General features: G+C 36.4%; 1 protein-coding gene across 1 annotated transcript; it reads right to left on the reverse strand.

Annotated features, from left to right (window-relative positions):
- Positions 1-5,934: 5,934 nt before the first annotated feature.
- LOC122073443 (probable xyloglucan endotransglucosylase/hydrolase protein 6) lies at positions 5,935-7,471 on the reverse strand. Its single transcript, XM_042638033.1, has 3 exons — positions 7,056-7,471; positions 6,771-6,967; positions 5,935-6,550 (listed from the first exon to the last, which is right to left on the reverse strand). Exons 1-3 carry the CDS (start codon positions 7,347-7,349, stop codon positions 6,160-6,162), a joined length of 882 nt encoding a protein of 293 aa, XP_042493967.1. The 5' UTR covers positions 7,350-7,471; the 3' UTR covers positions 5,935-6,159.
- Between the last annotated feature and the right edge of the window lie 6,173 nt (positions 7,472-13,644).

Raw genomic sequence — 13,644 nt, forward strand, 5'->3', positions numbered from 1 at the left:
TTTTTTTCATCAGAAGAAGAATATTCCCTTTTGTTTTACAACACAGGAACCCATCTTCTTTCGGTTGGGACTCGTGCTCCATAATCCCAACCTACTGCTAGCTAGGGTTAGCTTGTTAACTAGCGGGTTCTGGTTCAGCACTAACCCAGCTCTTAGGCTTTCCTATTGAGCACATCTCCATCCATATATGACCAATCCACATGACCATAGTGGTAAACACTAGTTTTAGCTAGTGGTTTTAGAAAGGTGGTACTGTGGTTTGATGGTGTTGATGTTTCATATAGAAGACGGAAGTAATAATCTCACATGGAATGCGAAAGAGATGATTTCTATTACATTTGATTTGAATAGAAACAAAGGTAGTGGAAGATACGTGAGAATATGTTGAATAGTTTGATATGAAAGATGCCTAGGGGATGAGAGGTACTGGGGTATGAAGATGATTGATTGATATGGTTACAGTTTACCCCATATGGTAGACCTGGCCCCACCAATACATGTTCTTGTAGTCCCATGCGACCTCTTGGTGGTCGATCTTAGAGGTATTGAGAACGTCTAAGTCCATAACTTTCTTAGATCAGTCTTTTCCTCTTGGCTGTCTAAGGTTTTAAAAGGTACCATAGTTGTCATAGCGTCGCCCAAAGTGGAGATATGGCGTCTTGACGAAAAAAGAAGTTCAGGACAGTGCTACGATTTACGTGCGATCAATTTTTTGTAAAATGCAAAGTGATTTTGATAAGGCTTTGTTGATTTTTGATGATTTGATGTTGCTTAATGTTGGTTTTATATGTTATAGGGTATATATTGTAAGCTTATAGTATGCTAAATAACTTTAGAAAATATGGAAAATAAAAAAGTAGCATACTAAATAACTTTAGAAAATAGGGAAAATAAAAAATGACACATGGGTGATTTGACCGTCATGGCAACGTCATAACAGGCGATTCATCGCCAAATCGATTAACCACCCCTCCATCGCCTTGGATCGATTTGACACCATGACAACTATGAAAGGTGCGTACTCCTCTCTCAATTTCTGTAAAGTAAGACAATTGAAGGAGTCAAATTATGTTACATGCGTGATTCTTGCAACGAGCATGGTGTAACTTCTCCTTTAGATAATGGATGAGGTGGCGGTATTAGTGCACGGATGTATAGGATAATTTATTATGTTAGTGAGGATTATTATTAAATGTTTGTTAGCTATTAGAGGGGAGAGAAGTTAGGAAAATTACATAAGGTTATGGGATATCATGGGTTAGCAATTAAGTAGGGAATTAGAGTCGTGGGAAAACGTGGGAGTAATGCTATTAGTTAGCAAATATTGTATTTCTTGAAATATGATAATTATCTAATGAGAATGGGTCTTTGGATGAAATTAATCTACGTATGTAGAAAGAGGCAGAATTTCCTCGGTATAACTCAAATCCTATTTTCACTCAGCTGTCTCTCTCTCTCTCCATCTTATCTTCTTACAACCTTGTTTTTACAATTGAGAAGAAGAAAGGTACCGTATATGTACCAAATTAACCAAGCCAAGAACAAGTGGGTCAAATCAATCAACTTTATTTAAGATCATCATCTTTATGTCCATTTAATTTTCTTTGGCGACAGGCCTTATGAGTCATGACCAGTTGTGTCCTGTAGTTTGGTTCTAATCAGTTCCATTTTCCCCTTTTTTTTTTGGATTCTTTTGGATTATAAGTGAATCCTTTATGTGGGTATTGTGTTTTGGCCTTCTTTGTGGTTGGAATTGCACCCGTGATCCAATTAGTAAGAATAAGACAAGGAGGTGTTTGTATGTGTGTGAGAGATTAGTCTCCTCTGAGAAACTCATGGTGTGAAAGATGGCTATCGTTTTGGCCTCATCGGCGAAAAAATTTGGATCAGCCACGAGAATCCACAGTTGCAATCCCTCCGAAGTAAATATGTTTAATGCTACGGTTTCGGTTAAATAGTACAATTTGATTTGATTCACTGTGTCAAACGTGGAAATCAAAATCGAACCGTTTAATATATAAAATCAAAATAAAACTATTTATTAAAAGGTTATATATATATATATATATATATATGTCCCAAATGGCTTTCTAGAAAATGTCACACCCAAAAAACTATTCATAAAAAAGTCAAAAAATTATTTGATATAAATCTATAATTATATATTTTTAAATTTGAATATGATTAAATTTAGAGAATAGCATAAACAATTTCACCAATGTGGGGTGAGATCATGAGGATGTTATTTATTTAATATATAAATAAAAATGTAATCATTTTAATCGATTGAAACAATTAAAACTAAAATCGAACTATTGATTAAACGGTCTCATTTTTTATGAACATTTATTATACGGTTTTATGGTTTTGGTGTAGATGACTTGGTATAGTTTCGATAAATGATTTTCTTTTTTTTTTTGGAAAAGGTTTAAAGTTCGATTTGATTTTGAAACCCTTACTCCGAATTCCTAAAATCCAATCTGAAACATAAAAAAGCTTAAATGTCGAACGCACTTGTTGTTCACTTGTGTTAATTCATGTAAACCTTATAAGAATCATGAGGCCCCCTAATAAAGTGATTGCATAATTGGATAGTGTAACCAAAAAAGAAAGAATGCAAAAAATTCATCTAAACGATAAGATAAGTTGGGTGGCTTACAATTTTATTTTGGAAAGGAAAAAAAAATTTTAATTGATATATAGGGCAAGAGATTGTTGCCTTGTTTCCACTGCATCAACGCCAGGCCAATGAGAATGCTTGTAGGGGCATCAACATGAATGAGATCTTTCATTAGGAGGTGGGGATGTAATTTCATGCACCCCAGACATAGGGGCCACTTGATCATAAAACTTTCTTTTTTCTTTACATGTATTAGGATATGGTAAGAGGTTTCCTCTGGCAGACCACAATACTACAGGTATGCGGGAGGGATAAAATATTACATTAAAATGTACTTTTGGCACTTTATCCTATAGAGGAAATATAAATATCCCGTCTCTGGTTGGTAAACCACATAACTTTTTTCCTTAAGATATTAACATGATATAACAAGAAGATTGAAAGAGTTTTGTACCTTATCAACTATGTGCACTACAGAATAAGTAGAAGCTCTCTATCTAAGCTTCTCGAAGTGTGTTGTATGCTAACACTCAGAGTTTATTTCTCTCCTCTCACATAAAAGGTAGATGTCTTTTTTTTTTATATAGAAATAAAAGGCAGATATGTCATTTCATAAAGGGGTGAAAGATATTGATTCCTAACAAAATTATTTTCCCCTTTAACCAAATTCACACTCATCTTTGTATCTTTTTAGCCTTTCTTGCAATACCCAAATTTTTCATAACTTCTTTTTTTATTCGAAAAACCAAAAGAGAACTTACATACATATGTTAAGATTGTACAAAAAAATCCAATTTGTGGAGAGTACATTTCCTAGTCGTTGCTTCTCTAGCCATACTTTTAGTTGTCAACACTAAAATGCGGTTTCGTTTTAGACAAAAAACAAGGATATATTAAACATTCCACCTCTATATATAGAGGTAGGGGTGAAAGTTTGGCCCTGACAACCTGAACACGCCTGAACCTGAACATGGTTTGGGCCAAGTTTTTTTACCCTGTGGGCGGATTAGGGTTGAAAAACCCTAACCCTAGGTCAGGATTGGGTTGGGTTGGGTTAGGGTTGAGGCCTCAACCCGGCCCTAAATTTAACCTTGCATATTTATAATAGAAATTATGGCTCCAATAGGTATTTTATTTTTCTATAATCTTTTAATATATGAGACATGAATGAAAAAAACATGTCAATCAAGGTTAATCCAACCATTATAGAACCCAAGGTCAACCCAACCCGGCCTTGATAGGATCAATTAGGGCCGGGTTGGGTTGGTATGAACCTGACTGGGTTGGGCCTAAACATTAATCTGACAGGGTTGGATTGAGCATGGGTTGAATTTTGAGGACCCAACCCAACCCGGCCATGTTTCACCCCTATGTAGAAGTATAATTAGCCAAGCCCAAAATGGTCTTTGCGTGGACAAAGGTTACTTCAAAAAGTTAGAGATGTCCAGATCACTCCTTATTTCTTCTACTGTCCTTCCCTTCTCTCGTGCTGTTTTCAGTCCGACAAGCAGCCCTATTACTAAGGCCTTACCATCTTCTCCAGTCATCGATAATTAGCCTATCTTAAATAAATAATAATTTTCCCTATATAGTAAATTCATAGCCCATCCAGATATCCTATTTGCATGGTCAATAGAACTTGTGACCACTAGAGTCATGTGCTGTTTGAGAGAAGAAAAAGATAATTGTACAGGTAAATTACTGACCTGTTCGACCTGAGTATTTTCAACCAAACCATTAGTCATCCAAAAATTAACATTGTTTAGGATGACGTACGGGTTCGGATTATCAGAGGAGAAAATTACTTGGTTTCTGCGTTTTCATATGTAAAAGCAAATAATCATAAATGTGGAAAGAAACGTGAGTTTATTTCTTGGAATATCATTGGAGTTAAAGAAAAACAATCTAGGACTTAAAAAGAGGAGTAAGGGAAGAGATCTGTTCTAAGGCCCGAAGGGCTAGCAGCCCACATACGTCTGGAAAACTCACAATACATGAGAACATGCCATAATGACTCATGATGTGTGTTACTAAACTCACAGAAGGGGTCAATATCCACCCATTTAATCAATTTGTGTATGGTTGAGACTCCGTCATAGGCAATTCTCTAGAAGAAGATCTTAAACTTCGGGTGGATATTGATTTAAAAAAAAAAAAAACGCTACCATTGAGAGCATGGAGAAAAGCAAAAGCACTTGTTTGAGCATTCATTAAAATTTGTTAGTGAGGCAATCCTGAGAAATTTGACAGCTATCTTAGTTGTGAGGGACCCCTACTTTGAAAGATGGCACCACCACCTATCTTCATTGAGGAAAAGGGATTCGGGATATAGGAGTGGTTAAGGTCATAGGTAAAACGGAGTTTAAAATGTCAAAATTCCAATGATTTATTAGTAATAAAATCACTTATCTTCAAACTCATGGAATGAGTGGATGGGGAAGAAGAAATGGAATCCACTAAATACTTCTGCAAGGTTTGAATCCATAGACTATACCAAACGTAAGTATTATTACCGTTACTTATTTTTAGAAGAACCACTTACGTGAACACAAAGAAAGTAAGGGACCATTTGAAAACGTTTCTGCTGTTTCTATGTCTAGAAACAACAAAAATCGCTTTTCATATTTTGGAAACAAAAACGGATTTTTTGGTGTTTGATAAACCTGTTTCTCGAAATGTTTTTTGCAGACATAATGCTACTAAAAAACCCAACAGTATCATTGGATGCCCAAAAGGGAGAGAAGGCTCGGTTGCCTCTTTTTATGTTTAAATAGTTGAGAGATTTATTGGGCACAACAACCTTTTTTTTTCTCTCAAATTCGTTTCTAGAAACGATGAAACAAATCTAACTTGTTTCATCAAAGTCATTTCTAGAATTGTAAATAGGTATAAACTTTGATTTATGTTTCTGAAAACGGATGAAACGGAACAACTTTATCAAACGCTTTTTAAGTTGTTTCTCCATTTTTGAAAACAAAAAAATGAAGAAACGAAAAAAACGAAACATTATCAATCAATGCCAAAGTATTCTTTCATAGGTTTGTTTTGCCACCCCTGACATTTGTATAGAAAACAAAAAAAAAAAAAAAAAAAAGCATACACGTGCGGAACTACTCTAGTCAAGACTCTGACGTGAACTGAATAGGTCAAAGGGCGAATGCTATGGGTGAATTGACTATCTTCATCATTTTCTTCTTGATTTTTAAGCTTGAATCCACGTGACCCTGAAGACGCGTTCACATCGGAATGTAAGCAGTCGGTGCAAGTGTACAAGTTGTGTCAGGAGTCAAAGTCAATGGTCAAACATCAGACGGCTAAGAAGTGGGGAACATCCCATTTACGTGGAATTTCTTATTTCACAAATAAATTTTTTTATACACCCTTGACTGGAATAATTACATACTAAAACAAAATCCAACATTAATTCTCTAAAGGTAAACTACTTGAAGAACACAACCACGACGACCACCATTCTTATTGTTCATAATATTAATTAATCACATTAAATAATTAAAGATGATAGATAATACTATCACTAATTAGATCTCGGCGGCACATTCCGGTGGGACGATAGGGTAGCGAGATCTATCTGCACAGTAATCGTAGATCATATGATTCATATGAACCCACTTGTATCTCTTTGCTTGGACGGCATCCAATTGTTGGTAAGCAGGGGACTCCCACCAGTTACTAGGGTTAGAGGCACAGTTAGCAAGACCCGGTACAAGGCAACCCTCGATGTCGAAGTCCTTGTAGTAAGCATAAAAGGGTGCTTTGCTCCAATCTATCTTCTCAAGCCCACCTCTTGTAGCCCAAGTGTCTACTTCCCACAATGTAGAATACACCCCCATGGCTTGAAACTTGGGATATGGGAGTCCTCTTGCTTCGTTGTTCTTGTAAACTCTAATTGGTATTTCGTCCACATAGAACCTGTATCAATCCAACCCACTATTAATTGTATTGGGTTTAACTCGAAAGGTAAAAGTAATAATTTCACATTGGAAGTGAGTAGTCCGAAGTAAAGACTTAGAGGTATTTAGGCACCCTCTCTTTACGGTTAGCTACTGAGATGAGTTATACCCAAGTCTCTAATAAATTGTTTCTTCAATTTAGGGAAATCAATCATCGAAAAAAATTGTTTTAGACGTACACGACATGGTGGTGATTCCATAGGATGGAATAAGTATGGAAATCTGTAGATGGGTCGAACCAGAGGTTGATCCTTTGTTCTCTATCACCTTTGCCATGAGCATACACATTGGTTTGAACTGTGTAAGGTTGTCCACTCCGATTCCCTAAGAACTCGAAATCCAATTCATCACGCACTGTGTCTGTGTCTGAATTCATCTGCAGGAAATAAAAAAATATTGAAATTTACGTTCTTAATTGATGAAGAACATTTGAAAAAAGAAAAATGGAAGTGTCACAAACACACATAGAAGGCAGTGACAGTGCCGGCAGAGTCACCAGGAATGAGTTTGATCTTCATGCTGACGCGACCAAACAAGTATTTGCTCTTAGACACAAACCCACAACCTGAAGATTGGTCGAGGACCAATTGGATGGCGTTGCCTCCATTGATTTGCCTGATGTGGGAATCAGACCAAGTGACACGAAAGTCCTGGACGAAGGTAGCAGGGCGTGCCCATAGTGAGGAAGGTGCCCATGCAAGGAGATGCAGGAGGACAAGGGAAAGGCTACAAAATCTTGTGGAGATCCCTGTGGCCATGCTTGTGGCTGCCTACCTGTTTGCACTTACAGCCAATTGTGGAAACTAAGTTAAAGTGAAGGAGTAGTGTTTGATTTGATACTTAGGCTTTTTGAGTATTAGTGGTTGTAGTTGAGAGTAAAGGAAGTGGTGGGCTCTTTATATAGTCGAAGAGACTAGAGAGGCTACGTAGACTAGCTAGCTCTCTATTATAATCGAATTGAAAGCTCTTGTGGCACCGTTGCTTTCGGCCAGCCAATGGCGACCCGTCCCTGGCCCCTCTCTCTCTCTCTCTCTCTCTCTCTCTCTCTCTCGAACTGTACGTTTTAACTTTTATTTCATCTATCCTCTTCAGTTCTTCCTTCTTATTATGATCTTATATCCTCAGTCCTCAAAGAACATTTGCATTTCTAGTAAATGGTTGATGTAATTAAGATCATATATATTGAGGAGCTTAATCAAAAACTAAAATAATTCATCAATTATCCAAAGTGTGAGTGGGGCATGCATGCATGCATGCATAGGAGATGGGACAATATTGGTGGCCTATCTGCAAATGCTGCTCTCAACTTCAACGGTTGGTGGGTAGGGTAGACCATCACAGGAACTCCGGTTGGTTACCCTTTTGAAAAAGGACAAAAACAATAAATGTTTAGAACTGTAAGCATCCATTAGTAACAGCTAAAAGGTTCCATGTGGCAAGTTAGGAACCAAGCACTACAAAAGACATAGAGATCAGTAATCTCTATACCTCAGTTCATGTTCAATTGAAGAGCTTTGTTACATTCAAGAAACACTTTTTACTCTCTACTGTGTATGGTCTTTCACTCACTCTCAAGTAGTCAACATCTTATAAGAAAGTAAAGAACGTTGTATTTTGAGCAAGTGTCTATATTTGGACGGATCCACCTCCACGTAGGGAAGATTGGCAAAAGATGAAGAATTGTCGGCTGGTTACAATTATAGGTATTAGCATATAAAAGAATGCAGACCGCGACGCACAGTAAGAATCCAACTTGACAACCCATTGCTCATGGGGGCATGTGAATGTTATGTGATGTGAGTTTTTTTTTTTTTTTTTAAAGGACATGGGATCATCTGAAAATATGATAAATTGCAATTGCAATGGACAACCTCTCATTCCATCTCACTCCATGGTTAAAATACAAAGAAAAGACGAATCTTTTAGCAGCATCTTACTAGAGTTTAGGTTTCATTCTTATTAGGGCGAGCTCTGTATATATATATATATGTGTGTGTGTGTGTGTGTGTGTGAGAGAGAGAGAGAGAGAGGTCTAAAGCTCGGATATAAAGAAGAAGGGTACTCTACGATCAGCTATATACAATGACTAGCGTGCTAGAACAAGGCGAATCAAAGGCTTGCTTTTCTCAAATTGAGAGTCAGGCACACACCAGAACCAAACTGAAAAACTACAGCGCGTGCGTTGGCACAATGGTGCTCGTAGATCCACTTTACTCCACCCAAGTGCTTGCTAGATTCGCACCCTAGTTAATTGTAGACCAAAGAAGTAACAACTGAGATGATCGTAGGCCACTCTCTCCCAATGATCGAGTTGATCATAGAGCACCAATGTGTGCTAGCATGCTTTGACGCTAGAGCGCATTCATAAGTTGCATGCATCTTACTTAGGAGAAATTTTTTTCTTTCATTGTGCGGAAAAAGGGTTCACAAACCCTTATAGGGTTTTAGTATTGTCACTGAGATACCCTACTGCACCTCTCTACATCCCCACGGTCACCATGTATGTAAAAAACTCAATCCTAAAAAATAAGACTCAGTTTCACCCACGGTGAAGAGAAATCCCTAAACCATGAGTCATTAGTAATTACTAGTCAAAGCCTAGCTAGTTTTAGAAAATCCAAGCACAGCTTGGAGTCTTTAGGGTTCAACTCCAACCCAACACGGTCCTAGGTCGGGTTGAGATATTTCAGCTGAAGCTTAACCTTACTGTCTTCAAGGCGGTCTGGGCTCAGCCTTATCTTATCATTAAAAGTCGACTAATTAGTTAGCTTAATAATAACCAACTTTTTTTTATAGGTAGGCCAAAAAGAAGTTGCACTCATAATATCTTATCTCTTAATTGTGAATTGTTGGTTCTTGACAACTAAGCTAACGTCTTAGGATTAATAATCAACTTTGAAATATCCATCGCATTTCCCTCTTAATTAATTATAGATTCTCATTCCCTCCTTGCCTTCAATGTGGGACCAAAATGAGTATATTCTCTTAATCCTTTTCTTCTATTGGAGAAAAAAAAAATTATCCAACATTGAAAACTTAAGAAAAATAATAGAGAATGTAATGGTAGATATTCCTAACCACAAATATAAAATGTGTAAATATATATAAGGGCCGGGTTGTCCAAGGCCTTAGCCCAAGCCCAAGCCCAGCCCAGTTAGGCATTGTCGGAGTGGTTTTTGTAATTTCTAAAGATTCCTTCTTTTTAATTGGGATTAATATCGGCAGCATATTCTATGTATATATCATTATAATGTAGGAAAAATAGATTAATTGGAATAATTTCTTTTTGACAAAAAAATTTCTTCATCTTGGGTAATGAGAATCTAGCTTTTGGAGTGTCATCATTTGCCTTATCCTTTATTGCACAAAGTCTAAAATATCCTTGGCATTGTCTCAAGAATCACAGAGTTACTAAGGATTTAGAGGAACTATTGTAACAATGTAAATGGAAAATTGAAAATCTGAATAGAATTCGGAAACTAAAATCCAAAAGGTCATCAATATGTATCCAAATATTAATGCATCCATTGCTATAATATTTGTTCTAATTATAATCTAATAATGTAAAATTTAAGAATTTATGCTTACATGTGTTATATGTTATGTTTTTATCTATATTTTTACAACAAAAAAACTATAGATAATCTCCATGTAACCATGCATGATGATAATAAGCTGTCACACCACTCTCATAACATACAAAAGACAAGACTTTTCTGCATATAAGATAAAACATTATTAATGAAAGTAACATCTTTTACTATCCATGCCAACTCTTATAGTACGATGTTTCGAGCCAAAGGTTTTGTTTGAAAAGCAAAACCATTATAGTTTTAAGCTTGGTGTAACCAACCATAATTACCCTAATTTTATTTTATATTATTAATATTTTTATATAAAAAATTAGTCAAATCCAAATCCTGGGGTGACATATCAAATTATATCAATTTTAAAATATTAAAATTTAAAATAAGTAGTTTAAGGATAGGCTTAGAGGCAGGTCATGATATGACTGCCCAACAAGAACAATAAAACCCTTATCCAAATGAAAATGACTAAAGGAGTGTCTGCTGGTGTGGTCTGTGGACTACTCTCACCCCTTTTACAAACGAAACACCCCCACCAAAAAAAATAAATAAATAAATATCCAAGCTATTACTATATGTAAGCTCATAACATTATTACTTACTTAATACCATTGCTTACCACAATTAAGAAGATCCACAGAAAAGAACCTTTCCTTTCCCATCTTTTCGAGCCTTATCATGTTTCAATAATAACAAAAACCTCTCATTCATGGATTCATGGGTTGTTATCAATCATAGTTATTGATATATATATATATATTTTTTTTTAAGGAATGAAGAAGAAAATGATATAGGAAAACTAGCCCTTTAGATGACTGTAGCCACCTCTTATTAACACTAATTAAATAATGCTAGTTAGGAAGAATTTAATTTGTATCCACCTCACTTCATTTTTGGATCTATCTGATTGGAAGCTCTGTTAGTTTCATATAAAAAGTTGAAAAATGAAAATTCTCCTACAAAATATAGGATTTTCGGATATGTGATTTAACATTAAAAAAAAAAAAAAAAAATCATTTAAAATATTATTTACATGAAAAATTTTTAAATGAAAGAAAATTTTATTGAAAATCGATCAATAAATGCATAACGATAATAATAAAAAATACTATGCAGCGCATAGATCTCCATGATAGGCTCTGATACCATTAAAAGAAAATAAATACGAAATCGATTCATGGAGATCAATGAGCATGCACGATAAACACTACAAAGACAAGTTTTAGGCATACCTGAATCCATGACTGAAGAATAAGAACTCCTCAATATCTTCTTGTATGCTCCTCGTACAACACGATCAATGTTGGTCTGGTCTACCCTCTTTCCCTTTTGCTTTTGATCGTTAGCCTCACTTAATTGGTCAGTGATAACTATATATAGGGGTGAGGGTAGGGACCAACCCTGCAATAAAATTAGGGTTTCCTCCCCATTAAGGAAACAATACCTTAGATCCACACTAGTTTTAAAGTTGCAACTTAAAAAGTGGATTACTACCAATTCAAGCTCGAGATGCCCCTCTCCTTTTGTTAACTTATACAATAGGACACCATCCCCTGTCGGTCGGGACTCATGTTCCCAAATGCCAACCAATAGTTAGGGTTGGCCTTTTAAACTGGCAAGGTTCTGGTTGACTATGCTAGCCCACCTAATAGGAAATCTTACAGCCCATAGTGGTGAACACCAGTTTTAGCTAGAGGTTTTGGAAAGACGGTACTGTGATTTGATGGTATTAGGATTCCATGTGAAAGACAAAAGTAATAATCTCACATCAGATGTAACACAAATAGTCTCTGTTACATTTGGTTTGAAGTGGAATTAGGTAAAAGTAGAACACAATTATCAGTTCAATGGATGGTATGAATAATCGGGCTCCTCTATGACCCAGACCCAGTGTGTTGTGCAATGCACATCCGGTGGCTAAGAGCACCCCAGGAGCCGGGGAATGCATCCCCAGGGGCTCCCAACAGTCTGATGTTTGCTGCGTGCTGCATCACCGAGGAGCCCCACGCTAGCTGGATTATATATGGAACAAAGGTAGTGGAAGAGACGTGAGGATATGTTGAATGGTTTGATATGAAAGATGCTTAGGGGATGAGAGGCAGTGGGGTATGAAGATGAATGATTGGGGACGATAGTAACAGTACTACAAAAGGTTATATATCAATCGTTTCCTTGATCCTTATCCCATGAACCTGACGTAACTGTAATAAGGAGATACACATGAGGGAGGATCAAATCATCAAATAATGGCAGTGGGGTCATAATAGAATTAAATATAATACCTAGCTTCACACGAATCAGGGAAGATATGTATATTGTGCATTACTGAATACTGTAGTACAGGTTACCCCCTGCCCCTTGTAGTCCACTGCGACATCTTGGTAGTCTTAGAATCATATTGCGTTGTTTTGTAATTTGGTGATCAACTCTTATTGGATTGAAACTTGATATACGGGAAATGGACCTACTAGGGGATTATTCATGTATGGATAAAATTACAGTCACACTTGAGCAATGGTCCGAGGATTTCATGTTTAGATCACATCCAACAAGATAAGGAAAAAAGAAGGTTCGTGGCACCAAAATGGTAGATGGTTTACAACAATGATAGATACTTTTTTCTCCCAATTGTTGAATAGACGAGAAATCTCTAAATTGGTCACATGTCGAATTTGGTGTCTTATTTTTAACGATATACAACATTATATATGCATTTTTGTCCTCTGTTTTCTCAAATGAATTGCTAAAAGACTTGCTCTACCCTTGACTTGCTTGTTTACAGATCAGATATATGAATAGGAAAATTGCTTTTCTTTCAATGGTCTCTATTTTTCTAAAAGAATCTACTGTTCAAACAAATTTTGGTTTTTTACTAGTTTCAGTGTCGAGTGAATTACTTGATGGTAAATATCTTGTGGTGCAAAGGTTAAATTGCATGTTTATAACATGTTGGTCACAAATTCAAAACTTGGAAATAGCCTCTTCTGCGAAGAGCAAAGAATAAAGTACTTCTTTTTTTTTAATAATAGCATTATTTGTTTAACCATTTTTACTTCTAGATCCATAGGGTACTCTTCAATCGGCCACATTTTCAAATTTCTTGGTCCATCTTCATTATATAGTCCACCATTTAATTTCAAATTTATTGATTTTTAAGACCCTTTTTTGAAAGTTTGAGAACCAACTTGGGCGAAATTTTGAAAACCAACTTGGGCTCAAGGCTTCCATAGAAAGTAAGCCCAATACGGCAGGCGGGGGAGCTTAAACCTTGAGTTCCTTTTGTGGAGGGGTCCAAGTCGAAACTGATCCATTCAGATTAGCTGTCCATGGGCCATTCTAGTTTAATGGGCTTCTTGAGACCAGTGATGGTCCGGCATGGATTACGAAATAGACCCATGTACTGGGTGTGAATTTAAAGTTTGAAGTGGAACTCCTGATCAACCCATTTTTTGCCCAAAGCTAGAAC

This window comes from Macadamia integrifolia, chromosome 3 (genome assembly GCF_013358625.1).
Source record: "Macadamia integrifolia cultivar HAES 741 chromosome 3, SCU_Mint_v3, whole genome shotgun sequence".
NCBI lineage: Eukaryota > Viridiplantae > Streptophyta > Magnoliopsida > Proteales > Proteaceae > Macadamia > Macadamia integrifolia.

Coding starts and splice junctions, on each gene's coding strand:
- LOC122073443 (XM_042638033.1), bottom strand. CDS start 7,349: ATGGCCACAGGGATCTCCACAAGATTTTGTAGCCTTTCCCTTGTCCTC. Junction 6,968..7,055: donor GCACTGTCACTGCCTTCTAT/GTGTGTTTGTGA, acceptor TATTTCCTGCAG/ATGAATTCAGACACAGACAC. Junction 6,551..6,770: donor TGGAATCACCACCATGTCGT/GTACGTCTAAAA, acceptor GGATTGATACAG/GTTCTATGTGGACGAAATAC.